Source organism: Nothoprocta perdicaria, unplaced genomic scaffold (genome assembly GCF_003342845.1).
Source record: "Nothoprocta perdicaria isolate Ctin4 unplaced genomic scaffold, notPer1 scaffold_223, whole genome shotgun sequence".
NCBI classification, from domain to species: domain Eukaryota; kingdom Metazoa; phylum Chordata; class Aves; order Tinamiformes; family Tinamidae; genus Nothoprocta; species Nothoprocta perdicaria.
Genome location: NW_020455431.1, coordinates 155,701 through 172,450, shown reverse-complemented (window position 1 = coordinate 172,450; position 16,750 = coordinate 155,701). Strand labels below are relative to the sequence as shown.

General features: G+C 43.8%; 1 protein-coding gene across 1 annotated transcript; it reads left to right on the top strand.

The window, feature by feature from the left end:
- Positions 1 to 12,569: 12,569 nt before the first annotated feature.
- On the top strand, positions 12,570 to 16,750 carry GPR132 (G protein-coupled receptor 132). Its single transcript, XM_026039229.1, has 2 exons — positions 12,570 to 12,618; positions 15,612 to 16,750. The coding sequence occupies exons 1-2, from the start codon at positions 12,570 to 12,572 to the stop codon at positions 16,748 to 16,750; spliced, it is 1,188 nt and encodes a 395-aa protein (XP_025895014.1).

The window sequence follows — 16,750 nt, the reverse complement described above, 5'->3', positions numbered from 1 at the left end:
CAGTTTGGTAGCAGCTTCCCCCAGAGGGGTACCAGCTTCCTATGGCCAAACACCCCAAGAGCACCAAGTGCTTACTGCAGATCTTCCAGGCCAACTGCATGACAGTTTGCTGTAGAGAGCAATGCTCCACGACCATATGAAGAGGAGCTGATATCCTACAAACGCCAGGGCCCTTTGGATCCCTGCTGCAGAGTTTGGGTCATGCCTCACTGCAGAACAAACAGGTGGAGGCAAAACTGCACACAACAAATCACAGGAGTAGAAAAGCTCTTGGATAGATGGCTGAAGTGCCTGGGTGGGATCTGGCTAACCGGAATCCTGTGTTTGTCCAAGGCACTTATTCTTTTTCTATGTGCCTGTTCCCTGTCCTTGAACCATGCACTTTGCTGGGCATTTTTAAATTAGAGGAAAAAAAATGACTCTTTGTGGTTGACAGTTTTTGCATTAGCCTGAGACATAATAACCAAAACCAAAAGGAACCCCCAGTAACACAGAGCTTTGGGTAGCCACAAAAAGAAAAAAAAAGGCTATACTTCCTCAGTAAATCATCCCCTTGATGGATACTGAACCCTGCAGCTGGACCAGCTCTCCACTCTTCCTCAGAAGCCTTCTGAGGAAAAAACAAATTGAGGCTAGAAATTATAGCACTGTGTGCAGAAAGTGCAAAAACATGTTGAATTTCTGCATCCTTACACCACAGGATGAATGTGGTTGCCCAGGAGTTTAGACCATGCCATAGATGCACAATAGGTTCTTCAGGTGTTAGCTCTGCTTTGAGTTGGTCTTTCCAAAGACCAAAAAAATCAGAACTGCGTATTACTCTTTGAACCGCACCCTCTTCCTCCCCCACACACGAATAACCATAAACTTTTTAGCCCCCGGATAATATAGTTTCCTGGTAAGGGGAGGTATATATTTTCTGAAAAAGCCAGACATATCTGTTGAAAGGCTATGACCCAGGCTGCAAAGCTGCCCGCAGGGGCAGAGCTGATCTCAGYGTGCAGCTAGGCACTCCGGGCTGCTGGCTGTGATCTACACGTGCTTTCAGCTTCTATTTTTAGTTTCCAGTTGTGTTTTACRCTATCAGTTCAAGCTGTGCACAGTAATAATGTCGAGCTGTTGGAATGTCTGGGGACATACGCATTCAGGAAGGATTTCAGATTGGAAATGTGGAGCCAGACTCAGGCTTGCCTCAACACACTCGCTGCAGCTGATGCTGCGAGTAACAGGCAGCACCTTTGGCACCTTTCAGCCAAAGAGGTGGTTAAAAAAAAATACATCAGTGTTCATTAGCTAGCCCAAAGCCCTCACAATACAGACCGATGCCTTTTGACTCTTACCAGACTCTTCTTACAGAAATCAATCATTGCTACGGATATAGTCTCAGTAAAGTTAAAGATCTCTAATATGCAGCATGTGACAATCAGAGTACTATACCAAGGAGCTCTTGATGGGTTTTGTATTAATCCCAGTGTAGGAAGTGATAGGACTGTCAAACTTAATCTGGCTTTTCTCTTCTGGGAGAGGGGCTTGCTTGAAGCAAACATCATCAGTTAAGTTTCTAACTCAGTGATTGCAGCCCTTGAGGCATAGAGCACTCATTGTATTAGTGTAAACTTAATAAAACATAATAAAAAATCCTATGTGTCATTTACCTGGGCAAATCAAAAGCAGAACTTGGAAGTGCAGATGTGAGACATAGGCAGTCTTCATGTGCACTGACAAACCAGAAGCCACCTGTTTAATTCTCTCCTATGATAGCACAGGCACACGATACTTAAAAAATAATGCATCAAAATTCTCTGCAGCTGATACTTTTGTGTCTCACTTCCTGAAGCATAACAGGAAGGCTTTGTATAACCCTGCAGACTGTGTGCTATAATCTAGGCACAGACCAGCCTAGCTATGGAACATGGAGACCAGCAAGCTGGGATAGATGCTTTCTTGGCCCAGGTTTGTTGGGTTTTGCCTATTAGCTGGCCTGATTTCCTGGGTGGAGACTTTGCACCTAGACAGTTGCTTGTGAGGAAGTCGAGTTGTGGYTTGTCACACAGGCTCAGCTGACTGATAAAAGGACACACCTGAACATTTGGCTTTTTCCTACTGAAATTCATGTGTCCTCAGCATGGTCTCAGCTCATCATTTTCCCCACTGCAAAAGTAGAAGCCCTGTTCCATTATTTTTATAAGAAAAGTGAACCTTAGTTTCTTATAAAAATGATGTACAACTGTACAAAAATATCTCCTTTGGGTAGTCTTTTATGGAGCTGCTGTACAAGTGTGAGTCTGTGTGTGTTCGTCTGTATAGCAGAGGCAGATAAGCAAAGTTGTCCTCCATTCATTTGTTCTTGTTCTTTTTCATTTTGGTCACAACTAGAGGAAGGTAACACTAACACACAGCATTTTCATCTGAAGCAGAACAGAGAGAGCAYGAATATCCCTCCAAACTTTCTTGGTAGTTTCTAAATGAAAAAGCAGTATGAGTAACTCAGCCTGAAAGTTTTTCAAAGACGCTGAACCCCKCCAGCCCTCCACTGTTATTTGTTTTCCCATCAATGGCGCATAAGCATTTTCTCTTTCACTGTGCTGCAAAAATCCCAAGAGAGGTCAGTGTCATACAGCTCTGAACTAAAACAAAGCAGGACTCTTCTCTCTCTTATTTTTAAATAATCACTGGGCTCAAGAGAAAGATGATAAGTGCTGCAGACCTAAAAAGTCTGGTCATAAGTGACTAGGGTTACACATGGCATCTGTAGGGATGCATGGAACAGGTCTTCCAAGAAGGTCTAGGCTGCCACTATAATGTGGAGCCCATCTTCTTCCGAGACTTAAAAGCCCCAGTTAGGACATTTGCTAAAGGCCATGTACCACTTATGAGACCAACAGACTGGACGCAGAAGCTCCCACCTGCAAATCTACCCTGCTTCTCTCAGCTGTTCATCCCACCATCTCATATTCTCAAGTATTTGCAGCTCTTTCTAGCATATCACTGTCCCCTTCTGTTGGTTCTAATATTGCTCCTCACCCATCTAATCATTTCACACACATGCAAGTGGATGTATATGCAACACACAGGTGGGAATTATCTCCCCTGCGCAAATGAGGAATAGGTCACTAGAGCTGCCTATTGTGGGTGTCATTCTGCGTAGGGAGCCAGAATCCCCAGTCACTGAAGACCATAGGGTTGTGGGTTGCACATCTAGGACAGGTACAACTGTAGGTTTTCTAGGACATGTAGGACAACCATAGGTTGTGGTACATGTCTAGGACAGCCCTGCCGGTATAATGTGCTTTATATCTAATACCTTCTAACCAAATGCACATTTCCCTGTCATAACCATTCACCTCTCCTCTTGCTAATTTTTCTCCACTACCAGTAATTGGTGAGTAATTTCTTCTGCATCTCTTTACTCTTTTGATATATTTTCAGGAGCAAACCTTCCCAGCGCGGTTAATATGGACATTCCTTGCTTAAGCTGTCTTTATTCAATAATTTCTCAAGTAAAGAAAGGACTAAGATCTTCAAGACTGGGGTATTCCAGCCAGACTTGTACCTAGAGCTGGGCGCCTAACTAAAAATGACAAACTGGGGGGAACGTGATGAGGTCATCAGTGATCTACTTTCTGTTAACTCACGACATTTATGACTGTACGCAGAACAGTTGCTACTTCCTCAAGTGCCTGCAGAGCAGCCTGTGAGCGCAGCGCACATCGGGGCACCTTAACGTCTCCTCCAGAGAAAAAGAAAAAAAGAAGTAAGTCATTTCTGACTTTGAAGCAATGCTTCTTTAGCAGAAGAATTTTGCTTTGTTCTGCTTACTGCTTCTCCATGCTGTACATATATGCTGCAGAAATGTAGACTCTGCTCATGTTTCACTGCAGTCTAAAATTCCTTGTGGCTGATACATCAGACATACAGTGTTGCTGCCTCTGTCTTAATCAGAGGTCATTGCAGTTGATGCTGTCGTTGCTACCTATCTTCCTCCTCTCCTATAAAAAATATTTTCTTTCCTAAGAAAACAATTGTATTTCTAGTCAGGGATGGATGATAATTATGCCTGAAAGATTCGGCTGGCAGTGAGGTTAAATTTCACCATTGCTGCAGAGTATGAGGCATGAATACAGAATTATGTTAGGTACAGAAACACCAATGCGGCCAGTCAGCATTGATGGGCTTCCTTTGATAGACTGTAAAGAAAATTCATGTCCAGCCTTTCTTCTTGTCCTTGCTGTGCTGGATAAAAGTGCAAGGGGCATTTTACTGTGAGATTTACCTGCTGGTCCATACTAACTGACTGGATACAGAAATACTACTCTTTTCCTCTCTTATTCATAAAGCACTGCCTCTGGCACTGACCTCTGGCATTCAGAAAAACTGAGACTGAGTTAAGATTCTTTTTGTTTCCACTAAGTATTTTGGGAGTTGCCCTGTTTTTCTGGGATGTCCAAAAATGCTGAGGTCGTGCTCAATGCTCATGTTGGCAGGCACAAGACTCTGCTTTCAAATGAAAGCTGATGTTTCTTTATATTTAGCATAACAGTTATTTAGCATAGTAGCAGCCTAAAAGAGACCAYAAGACTTGTGATAAAGTCACAGGTTGGTAATTCAATCACGCTACGCTGGTGAATGGGCAGAATGAACCAGTTTGTACTTCTTCCTTCAACAGTTTTTAAGAAACTTAGTTTTGCTCAGAGAGATTCTAGGATCAGAGTGGGTCTTTGCTATGACAAAGAGATTTAATGAAGGGTAATCGTTCTATACCTCCTAGCTCGTGCTGAGACGGTCTCTCCTATTGACTAGATCAAACTGAATTCTGTGCCCTGGGTTTAGTTTCTCATGGGCTCTTCTTGGTTGTTTTTCTCCCTTTCCTGCCTTACTTCCCCAGTTTGTACAAGTATACTGCAGTAGAAGGTGCTACAGATTATTGCTGATTTCTCTTGAAGATTTAAAATAAGGTTGATGGTTCCRTTAAAGATCAAGGTGTATCTAAACTTAGTTTCAATCTGCCTTTCCTATGATCCCATTTAGACAAGATGTTGCATATTTACCAGCAGGTTAACAGTTTCCAGGAATCTCATGTGAAAAAAAAAAAAAATCCCACATATTCTGTTCCTTAGCAAGAACATTTTTCCTCCCAGGATTTTTCTATACACAGGACACTGTGCATGGAAACACAGTGCATTCAAGTAAGTACCACGGTGTGAACTGCCCACTCCCCACGCTTGTAGAAATTTCTGTCTGAAACTGCAGGCAGCTCTTTCAGGTTCAGCATTTCCCTCTCGGTGAGATATGATTTCAGACCTCCATCTTGATCACGCCACTRGCACCGCTGTTAAAGCAGAAGTGTTTGAGGGCAGCTTCAACTATCTGTGGCTGCCCTGGCAAAACTCAGTACCACTTCTGAGCTGAAATGGAAATCTCACAGCTTTGTTCAGAATAATTTTGCCTTCCCAGCAAGGTTCTTTGTTCTTGCACAGGAGGGGCTGCCAAAGCGTGTGTTTCTCTCCCTGCACTGGCTCAGGTAACTGTCCACAAGCGCTCTGACATCTCCACCCTGCTCTCAGCTCCAGGGCAGCTGTGCGACCTGCAGACCTTCAGCCAGCAGGTCTAGCAGGGTTGATCAGGTAGGACATTTTCTGAGGTGCCTCTGCATTGTGTTTTGACTCCGCCGTGGGGTGTGCCCCAACACATGCAAACCACATCTTAGGGCTGAGACCTTTCAGGGTCATCATATATGGGGAATGCTATTTTCTCTTTGCCTTGTCTCATAGCTGGGCTTATCCCAATGTAAGGGAGGAGGAGGTAGCCAAGGATCTCGTCATATTTGCAGAAATCCCATCATCCTTATAGCTGCTTTCCAAAAGAGCTGTTAAGCTTGACAGAATCTTCATATCCCTACAGAAGGAGACTTCAGAGAACATCTGGCAGCTGGAATTTTGCATTAAAGTCCTTTACTGTAGAGTGAAAGGGTCCTTGGTCAAGAATGAGATGCTCGTTGTACTAGATGTTGTACAAATGAACAGCTAGAAGGTTTTGCCATGAAGAGTTTGGACAAGGCACAACAGAAAGAGTTTTAGCAAACAAGGGAGTGACCTCAGGCACGTACAAGGCACAGGCAGCTCCAAAGAGGAATCTCTGAGTGCCACAATTTTTGGTGGTATAACCAAAGTCCTCAGGGAAAAAAAAACACAAAACAAACAAACAACACAAACAACCACCAACAAAAAATGTGCTGCTGGTATGTGAGCTGATTSTATGGGAAGTGACCCAGTTGCCGTAAAAGAAAAATATTGGTTCTTCAGTTAGTTGAGAGTAAATCACAAGACAAGAAAGAAAAGCGAAAATGAGTTTCAGGCTAAATGGAAAAGAAGGAAATATTTATGTCTGAGTCCAGAGCACACATAGCTATCATCTTTAACTGCTCTGATAAAAATAGCATTTTTTCAAGAATAGAAGAAGCTGTGGTTTCCACAGCACTTTGCAGATCCTACCTCCTCAGCCACATTCACTTAACGTTAAGAGAAAAAAAAATGGGGGGAAAATAGTTAGAATGCTCAATGGCAAGAGATATATGCCAAGTCTGGTAGGTCATGAGACGACCTGGAGGATCTTTTTGCTCTGTTTTTTCACCCCAGCACTTTCATCAATGATGACACTATGAGTAGCAGGCCCGTCACCAGTGCAGCACCCAGATCCATGTGGTTTTCATGCAGACCTACCACGGTGGTGCCAACACCAGAAGTACCCAAGACACACGTCTAATCTAAGGGCACGAGGTGAAAGCTCCACACTGTCTTTGCATTTCCTTACTACCAGCTGAGAGCAGTCATCCTATCTATGCTCATCCATCTGAGTACCACTTTGCGGTACTCTAACTGGGGGATTTCAGGAGGATGGAGGGGACAATCATATTCTAGAAAGGTAGGAAAAGCCTAAMATCCCTGTGACTTTCATTATTGCAATGGAAATGGTGGTGCAGAAAGAGGAAGCTCATAAATTTGTGAATTTGATCAACAGGCGTATTTGGTTATGAATCAATATTCCCTGCAAGTGTCACTGCTTGGTAGTACCGGATGCTTTTACACCCTGAGCCAACCTCCTCTGGCTCCTGCGAGAACGTGAGCAACAGCAGAGCTGCAGCGATAGCGCTGCACTGCAAACCACTAACTGACTTGGGGGAAAGACAGGAAAAGCAGCGGTGGGATTGTGAAAGGCAAAAACAAACAGCGGGATTGTGAAAGGCAAAACCAGACTGYGGCAATGCACGGATGATACCGGGGGAAATGGGGCCAGGCAATGACGGGATGGCAGGATGCTCCCGAGGTCATTAATGGAGAACAGAGCAAGGCTAAGCAGTGACAGACCAACAGCCAGCAGGACCAAACTATACTTTGAAGCGACTCTTGGCCATTAATAAAAACAAACCAATATGGCTAGACAAATACAGACAATGGCCAGCCATGTTCCCAGCTATCTCAGGAGCWGAGAAACTTACCACAAGGTAGCATAAATACATAAATAGATGGCCACTAAAACATGCCCTCTAGCTGCCTCTGTTACAACAACATTACTCTCTGTGGTAGCAATCAATGCACCTTCTCCTTCAGAGCCCAAGAGGCCTCTGTGGATGTAGGAGCGAAGAGTTTCAGGGCACCAAGTAAGGGCTATTTGTGCAACTGCTTCATTGATGTCCCTGCCTGACTGGGATATGATACAACTGAACACTCATATCCCTGGATGTGATGCAGTCCAGCTCTTCATGGCCTGACTGGGATATGATACAATTGAACACTCATATCTCTGGATGTGATGCAGTCCAGCTCTTCATGGCAGGGACAAGTGTCTTTCTGGGCTGCAGCACGGCCACGGTTGCTCTGTGCTTTCTCATTCACAGATGTAAGGCCTTTTACTCAGGGCTTTGACCTCCGAGTGAAAGAGATTTTTAATGATGCCTTTCAAATAACAGSAACCTTATTTAAATCCCCTCCGCTGCCAAGGCTAAGAATTAGAGCTGCGACAACTTTAAGGAAGCATCAAGCAAAAGTGTCCGCTGGTTTCATGTCTGGGGGAGAAGTTCAGTTTCACTATATCTGCTCCAAAACCTATTAACTCCCTAACTTTTTGACATGATGGTCTTTATAGTTYAGTCTCCACTTCATGACGCCATTTCTGGGGTTTCTGGAGTATGAAGTAGCAATTCCTCTGACCATGGTACATTTTCTAGACAACCCTGCAGATGCCAAGAAGTAAATTACCTCTGCAGCAGTAGTTCTCTGATATGCTCACAGCCCTAGACAGACTGTGAAACATTGCCCGTTCCAAAAGTCCCCAAATTATGAGTCATGGCCTCAGAACCATAAGAATGTATGAAAAAAAAAAAAAAAAAAAAGGAAGTCCACTTATATGAGAGGATTTGGGGGTCTGTTTTTCTTCTGTGAACTTCCCCTATCTCCTCAACTACCACCCCATATGGCAGGTATTTAGTTTTGCCTACTTTTACATGTGTTGAATAAGGTGGGTTTAAACTCTGTGGCAAAAGCTTTAATTCACACATTTATCCTCTAGAAAGTCTTTCTTATTCCCCTGCACGCTCTCATCAAAGTTAGTAAAACAGGTCCAATTTATAGAAGGATCACCATTTTTAACCAAGTCCCTAGTCAAATTTGAATTCACCTCATAGCCACCACAGCTGGTTATTTTAGTACAACACTAAGCCAAGTGGTGTACTAGGGGGAAGGTGCATGTGTGATGATTTCAAACACCCACACACAGGTATTTATGTACTTGCTGAGAGTTCATATCTATGAACAGATAAATCAAACACCTTTCTCTCATAAAGAATGATGGTAGATGATGAATATTTTCTATCTTCTGACAAACATATTCTTTTTTTACCATTGCTTATATTAGTGGTACAAAGCTACATAGTAAGGCCATGTAACTAATCCCAGGTTCCCACCTCCTCCTCAAATCAGGTATTTGCTGAGCCTGGCAGTGGCCTACAGATGCTCCACAGCTGTTTTAACCAGCATTAGTCAACAGAGAGGTTATCTGCTTTTACCACAGTACTCCCTGTGTGTTGTCTCACATTTGAAGATTGYGTAAGCACTGGAGGATGGAGGCTTTCTTCTATCTGAAAACCTACTTCAGATTCAGATGACTAAACTTCATGGTGAAAACAYAGCCTTACAGCAGCAGGTTGCTTACTGGGCTTTCGTCTTTCTGAAGAGTCTTCTCCATGGTCACATAGTATTCAAAAAGGTTAAAACTCAAATAGGAGAAAATACACAATTTTATCCTTGAGGAATTATTTGGAATTTCTTTGCTGACTAGGCATTAAATCTGCTTCATACACAGTTTTTATTTGACTCTGGGTTCAGATCCCATTTCCTCCTGAACAAATTAGGATGGAGAAAGATTTTTCAAGATCAGTTTGTTTCCAGGCTGGATTCCCAGTATAGTCCTGTAGCTTTTAAAACACACTTTTTTCTCTACAGGATGTTTGACCTGTACAGTTTCATATCCCACCTTGTGTGAGTAAAAATAGCCAATTTCTTGGGTGTCTGAGTGCAGCCATTGCTGCTTTCCCTTTAAATGATGACACTTGCTGGTAGATATGATTTTTTATGTACTAATTTCTTTTTTGCTAATGGATAAAAAAAAATCACTGGCCTCATGGGCTAACAAGTCATTATTCTATTTTCATCTACAAAGATGCCACAAACACAATTTTAACTCAAGTCTTACTTTCAAGAACAGTGGAACAAATAATCCACAGCAATTTCTTTCTATACAATAGCCAGTGGCCGAACAGTTTACAGATAGATAATGTAGGCTCTGCATGAGAAAGAACAGTGTGAGAATGTATGATAAAAATGAGAAATTCCCAAGTGGAATGGAATTGAGATTACTGGTGATGAATATCATGGGTAGCACATCTGTCATATTTAGGAATTGATGATTTAGGATGCTAAATGGAGTCAGGCAGATGTTGTGTCAGTAATTTTGTCCCACGTGCTTCCGAGAGAAGCACATGAAATCCCACAGGAGAAACTTGGGCTCTCCTTTATTAAAGGTTGGCTTCAGCTTTAAAGTGTGCAGGCTGACATCCTCTCCAAACAGGGCAGTTAGGAGAGTTGCTTTGTTTTTACCTTAATCATTATCAGTGTGGCTATATTTTTTATATTTTTCTTAACATTCATGTAAGCACCCCAATTCTCATCTCTAACAATAATCTTTGCATCGAAAGACATTTAGAAATGTAAAATAACTAAATCAAAAGTGCTSATCTAATGTACTCATGCTATGGATTTCATTTTGTTCTTTTTCCCTTCTTCCTTTCTATCTCAGGTGAATTAATTCAAAGATTCTCAACGGATGTTTTGCTTCACTGTTGTCCTTTCTGCATTTTTCTGTTTTACCTTCCCTAGCAGGAGTTATTTTATGATTCCAGACTTCTCTGCTGGAAATTGAAACAGCTTTACATGATCAGCTAATAGACAACACAAAACAGCAAAGTAAAACCTTCTGCTTCCCCCCTTGTTTTCACTTCCCTGTTCACACCTCTGTGTTCGCAGAACCACTCCAGACTCTGAAAAAAAACCTCTGAAGAGTGATGGAGGGTGCAGATCACATTATGGCCAAGATGCTCTCAATACGTCCCTCCCTAYATCTGCCTCTGATTGTTCTACTTTTGACCATGTGCTTCTAATTCCCCTGTACCAGCTTGGGTGCAGCTTTGACCCTCATGAGCCAATTCAGAAATGTGAATGTGAAGCAAACAAACACAGATTCTTTTTTAAAAGGGACATGTTTTGTGCTACCCTCTTGCCCTGTGTGCATTCACTGCAGAGTCAGGCAAGGCTCGGGCCAGGGACAAGACAGAGGAAAGCAAGGTGTTGTTGACTTAGGGTGTTCTGGCTGTGCCATGAAACCACATCCTTAGARCATCCCAGGTGCATACCGGGCACCTTTAGAGATGCTCCCTCCTGCTGAAAAGAGGAGAGATGACTGTCACATGGGCTCTCCTGCACAACAGAGCAGTGCTTTGGTCCCTGACTACAAGATAGGAAAATCTGGAGAATATTGGTTTTGTGTTTGAACTCAAATCTACTTTTAGGAAAGTCTGAGAAAGCACAACTTGCTAAACCTGGACMATGTGTGCAGGGAACACAAGATACATTGAACAAACGAGAAGGCAAGGAGAGCGCAAGTTTTCTCAGACTAGCTTTGTGGCTTCGCTTTATTGGTCTGCAGCAAGACACTTCTGCTCTTTTCTCATACCTCAAGACTGTAAGATTTCACGTCTACCTAAAATCTAGAATATAACATCATCAGAGAAGCCACCAGAGGTCTACCTAGCCCAATACTACTTGTATAACCCTGGCCAAGAGCAGGTACCTAGGGAAGAACAAGAGCAGAACGTGAACCCGAAACAGTGCATATTTTCTTGTCCGTGTTATTTTTTATTTCAATGAATATCTGAGATGTAGGGTAGCTGCTCCACTCACACACAACTGTGGGACAGTGACAAGATGTTCACCAGTAACCGGGTGCCTCTCCAGATACAGCAGTAGTTATGAATGCTGCACAGGGGTGTGGGGATACAACCATACAGCCATCAGAGCCCATCCACACCAAAGAAAGGTCTGGGAAGCTTCTGAGTAGAGGTATCAGCCAGCTCTAAAGGGCTGACAAGGGGGATAGAAATGTGTGTCTAATTGCAGAGAGGCAGTGTTAGAAAATGAATTTTCAGCAACTGCCTATTGCGTGATGCTCTTCTGATCTTAGCTTTGAGAAACAAAAGAATAGCAACAGGAGACCTCTCTCTGGGCTTGGAGAGCAGAGCAGAGACAAATGAGGCTCAGAATCTGAGGCCAGATATCCTGGCTAGGGCCAAAAGACTCTGCTCTGCGCAAGGCAGAGAGTCAAGAGAAAGGCATGGAGCTGGTTGGACGGATGACCTCTCCTTCCTTCCCAATTCAGGGCTGAGGTAGCAGAGTGTCACTGTGAGGAAGGACCCAGGCTCCGGAAGTGCTAGGCCACACCCTGGGGAGAAGYACTTAGCACTTTCTTTTTTCTTTACAAGTATAATTTCAGGCTTATGCCATCATCTTGTCAGCTGAGGCTTTCTGCTTGGCAGCTGACAATCATTTCAGAGAGATCTTCTCTGCTTAATCTCAACCATGTGGTTTAGACAATATGCAGGCAACRACAAATAAATAAATGAAATAAAATAAAAAGGCTCTTTCCTGAGCCTCGCTGATATGTCCTAAACACAGGGAAGGAGACACGATCTGGAAGCAGGGCCTTGCCTCTCCCGTGTTACATGGCTGATGAGGAAGGTATTGCTCCTGCAAGAGAAGCTGCTTCTGCAGCCAGTRGGGAGGAGTGATTTGCGCTGCCTTTTTCTCCACGTGTCCCCTGAGCACACTTGAATGTCAGCATTACTTTTTGGTAACCACCCTTGGTCCATGTGGCCAAGTGAGAAGCCAGCCGGAAGGGCTCAGAGGCAGTCACAACCCCCTGGCCCTTGCGTCACGCAACCACCACGCTGTCATGGGGAAGACATGAGGAGGCCAATGAGCCAGCAAGCCAAGAAAGAGGCAAAGGTGGGAGGTAAGAGAAAGAAACATTGGGAACCGTGTGTCTACAGCGTGACTTGTCTACCACTTCCTTCCTGCCTCCACCATCGCCGACTGCTAAGGCGAGACAGGTACCTCAGGGGGGTGTATGTCTTCGCACAATGAGCAGCGAACAACAGGCRTAGGCAGCCAAACAAGATTATTCAGACAAACATCGTGTCAAGAAACATAAGCAAAGCCTGGGGGAGGGGAGGAGAACAGACGTTCAACTACTCTTAGCAGATTTTTCGTGCTAAGGCGCTTAGCACAGGCGGTCGCTGAATAACTGAGAGGGGCTGTGCGGTCGCGGTCTCCTCTGCTTGCTGTTCTCTCGTTGTGGCTCTTCCTACAAACAGAGGTCTCCGAGACAGCTTTTCTGTTATGCAGGTGTACAGTGACTTTCAAGTGTGTCGAAGACACTCAATTTGTGAGTTGAGGACACGACCTCACATGCGACGTTCCCCATGAGGGATCGGGCCGCAGGATCTCTGCCAATGCAGAAACTGGGCAGTGTTTTTTATCCTCTCTCYGCACCTCTTCGGTACCTGGCCAGGAGTGGGTCTCACCGCCCTCACTAAGTGTGATGGACTCCCAGAGGCAGCAGAAACTAATATTGCTACCATCACTTTTTTAAGTGATGGTAGCAGGAGCCAGGAGAACGCTTCCTTTGGGAGGAAAGAAGGGAAGTAACTTTACATCTTCCCRTGCAAAAAAGACCTTATAGGAGCCCAGTTCTGTACTGTGCTATCTTCTCACTATCTAGCAGACAGGATCCTCTTGTTTAGTCATTTTTAAGATCATAGAATCCTTAAGGTTGGAAGGGACCTCAGAGGTCATCGAGTCCAACCCCCTTGCACACGCAGGGTCACCGATAGATAGGAACATTTAAAACTGATGATCTGGACAAATAGACTGGACGGTGCTATTCACAGTCCTGTTTGCAGACAGGGAGAGATGTGGCCCCTTGGCACACGGCAGGAGCAGGATACTTTGGCCTAAGTAAAGCAGCGACCGCTGCCTGCTGAACATCAGCAACGTGTCGGCATATGAGCAAAACAGCGTTTGCAGCAGAGGGAAGTGAAAGGTCATGACAGAGCCCTCGTACCGCTCCGGTGTGCTTGTTCCACACAAAGCAGGGCTCTTCAGTTCCTCCATCTGTAGAGGCCCCATTCCATGTCTTCGTCCTGAGGAACAGCCTACTGTGCTGCTGGTGCCGTTGACTGCAGGTACCACACAGGACGACCTCTCCTTCTGGATCTGCTTCATCTGCTCCCTTGTCAGGGCTGGAAACTTGCGAAACACTGCAAAGCCGCCACCATGGAGCAGATTCTGACTGCGTTGGGCTGCTTGCAGTAAACAAACATGTCTCATCAAGCCCCAGGAAAACACATCCTGCTGTTTATGGTTGCTCCTGGTGCCTTGCTGCTGTGAGGGTCTGCGGCACCGCCTATGTCTGTGTCTGCTTTCTCATACTGTTCTCATTACAAGGTAATTAGGTGGGGTCAGAGCACCGATTGCCTCTCAAGCTATAGGGGTCTTGTATGGTGACACTGCTTGGGCAGCTCTTGCAGACATGGAGGGAAAGGAACGGCCCAATCGGGCCTGCTGGAGAGACAGGAGAGATCCAGGTCCCCGCRGCACAGGGATCACTCTGCTTCACCTCGGTCTGTGTGGGCCTGCCCCAACAAACAGCAAATAAATGTTTAGAGGGTGCCAAAAGCTTCCTTTCCCCCTGCATGAACTAAGGAAATTGCTCATGTACAACATGGAGTAGCCAAGCTCCCGGCCCTCTTATCTGAAGGGACTCTCTCAGCTCAATTCCTCCTTGGAGAGTTATCTGACTGCTCCCTGGAGCTCCATCTAGCTTACAGGAGAAAGCTCATAAGATTAGTCTACACAAGGCCTCTTTTTATTGAGGGCTTTAAGGACACCTTCCTCTCCTAAATACAGAAAAGTAGAATTATTCAGGGCACACAGCACCATTACAGTCCTGTCCATGTCCAGATTGTTTTCTTCACAAGGAAGAGATTTCTGTGTGGAAATCATTATGTGCCTTTGCTAGAAATTCTTCTCCTTGCACAACTTAATGCTAACCAAATGCCAAGTCTGCTGCTGAGTATAGCAGTTTTGGAAAGGTGGAGTTTTTTGTAATAATCCCTGTTAAGAGTTTTAATTTTCCTCATCTCCATTTCTTAAATTCTTATAGTCTTTTTCTTAAATTCTTATTATCATATATTCTTTTTCTTAAATTCTTATATTCTTCTTTTCAGTCTTGTTTACTTCCTGTCACTGGGCTTATTTCCAGTAGTCTGCCAGAGATACCAAACAAACATGATAGACAATTTGACTGACTCAGTGTTATACAGCAGTGGAAGCTGATATTCGTCAGCTGTAGCTACTTACATGTGGGGGTGAACTATCTAATCAGAACCACTCTGCTGTATTACACTGTGAAAGTATGTAACAGTTACCAGATTATGATTCCTGTATGCAGAGTAAGTGTAGTCTATAGCACGTAACCACCTCCACCCACTTCAGACCGTTCCCCCATCTGACCATAATTTTTTTTTTCTCCGGAAGTGTGTTTCTGAAATCTCTGTTATTTGTATTTTTTGCTATTTTTTTTCTAATGATGATGCCCTCAGTTTCCTCCAGAAAGTGACATTAGTAACTGATCAGCAGCTCTGTCTTATTTATGAGGCAGCCTGTGTTAGGGACAGCCCCCAGCGCCCTGTCTTAGTAAATGGGCATGCTGTATAAATTCCTTGCGAAGAAAGAAACTCTTTACTGGGAGCATATCAGACCTGCCTCTTAGGAACTCTGCATGAGACCAGCAGGTCTTGGAAAACTTGTCTGCCTTATAAGCTTCCCCACAATGAGCATCCTCGTAAGAAAGAGCCCTGATAGCACCTTCCAGACCATAATCTTTATTGACACATTTTTAAGTAATGTAAATGCTAACTTCCTATCTTGTCTTCTGATACTCAGGAAACATAGGTTGGAAAAAAGTCATGGGAGACTCTGAGGCCTGTGGCATCGTCATGAAGAATATCACCATTTGCTCAGAAATGCCCTACAAAGACAGCAAGACGCTTCTGGTTGCTGTTTATAGCATTGTTTTTGCCATAGGACTTCCAGCAAATTGCTTAACTTCCATGCTTACGTTTGCACAAATCCTAAGGAATAAAGTAATAGCCATCTACATTTTCAGCTTATCATTGTGTGAACTGATGTATTTGAGTACGTTGCCTCTCTGGATTATCTATGTCCAAGATGACCATCACTGGAAAATGGGTCTAAGTGCTTGCAGAGTTACAGGGTTCATTTTCTTCTGCAACATATACATCAGCATTCTGCTCCTGTGCTGCATTTCCGTGGATCGTTACGTGGCATTGGTATATGCTTTGGAATCACGGGGAAAAAGGGGACAGAGAAAAGCAATCCTAATTGTATTTTTTCTGTTTGCTATGGTTGCAATAGTCCACAGTCCTGTATTTTCTATGGAAGATAACCCACCAGATCTGATTAACATGACCTGCTTTGAAACTTTCCCCCTGGACACAAAATTGGCTTCTTTCAACTTTGCCAGATTCCTACTTGGATTTGCCATACCTTTCACAATCCTCATTTTCACAAACTACAAAATTTTCCAAAGTACAAAAACAAGCACCAGCTTAAACTGTCGCCAGAAAGCCAAAGTGAAGTATCTGGCTATTGCCATTATTGTAATTTTCCTCATCTGCTTTGCTCCCTACCATGTGGTTCTCCTAATAAGATCCATCTACTTCATGTTTTATTCAAACTGCTCATGTCCATTTGAAAGAGGTATATATTCAGTATTTACAGTATTCCTGTGTTTATGCACTGCAAACAGCATTGCTGATCCAATCATATATGTGCTGGTCAGTGAAAATGTCAGAAAAGATTTTTACATGAAGCTGAGAAGATGGAGACTGAACTCATTCAAGACTAATTCATCCATTAAYCACAGGACTGAGAGTGGCAAACTGAAAACGGAAAAAGAATCACAGGAAGGAGAACAGAAAGGAGAAAACAAAGAAGTACCAAATTCACCCCAAATTCAGAAGACCTGTAATAGTAGCAAAGACCAAGCAGGTGGTAGCTAG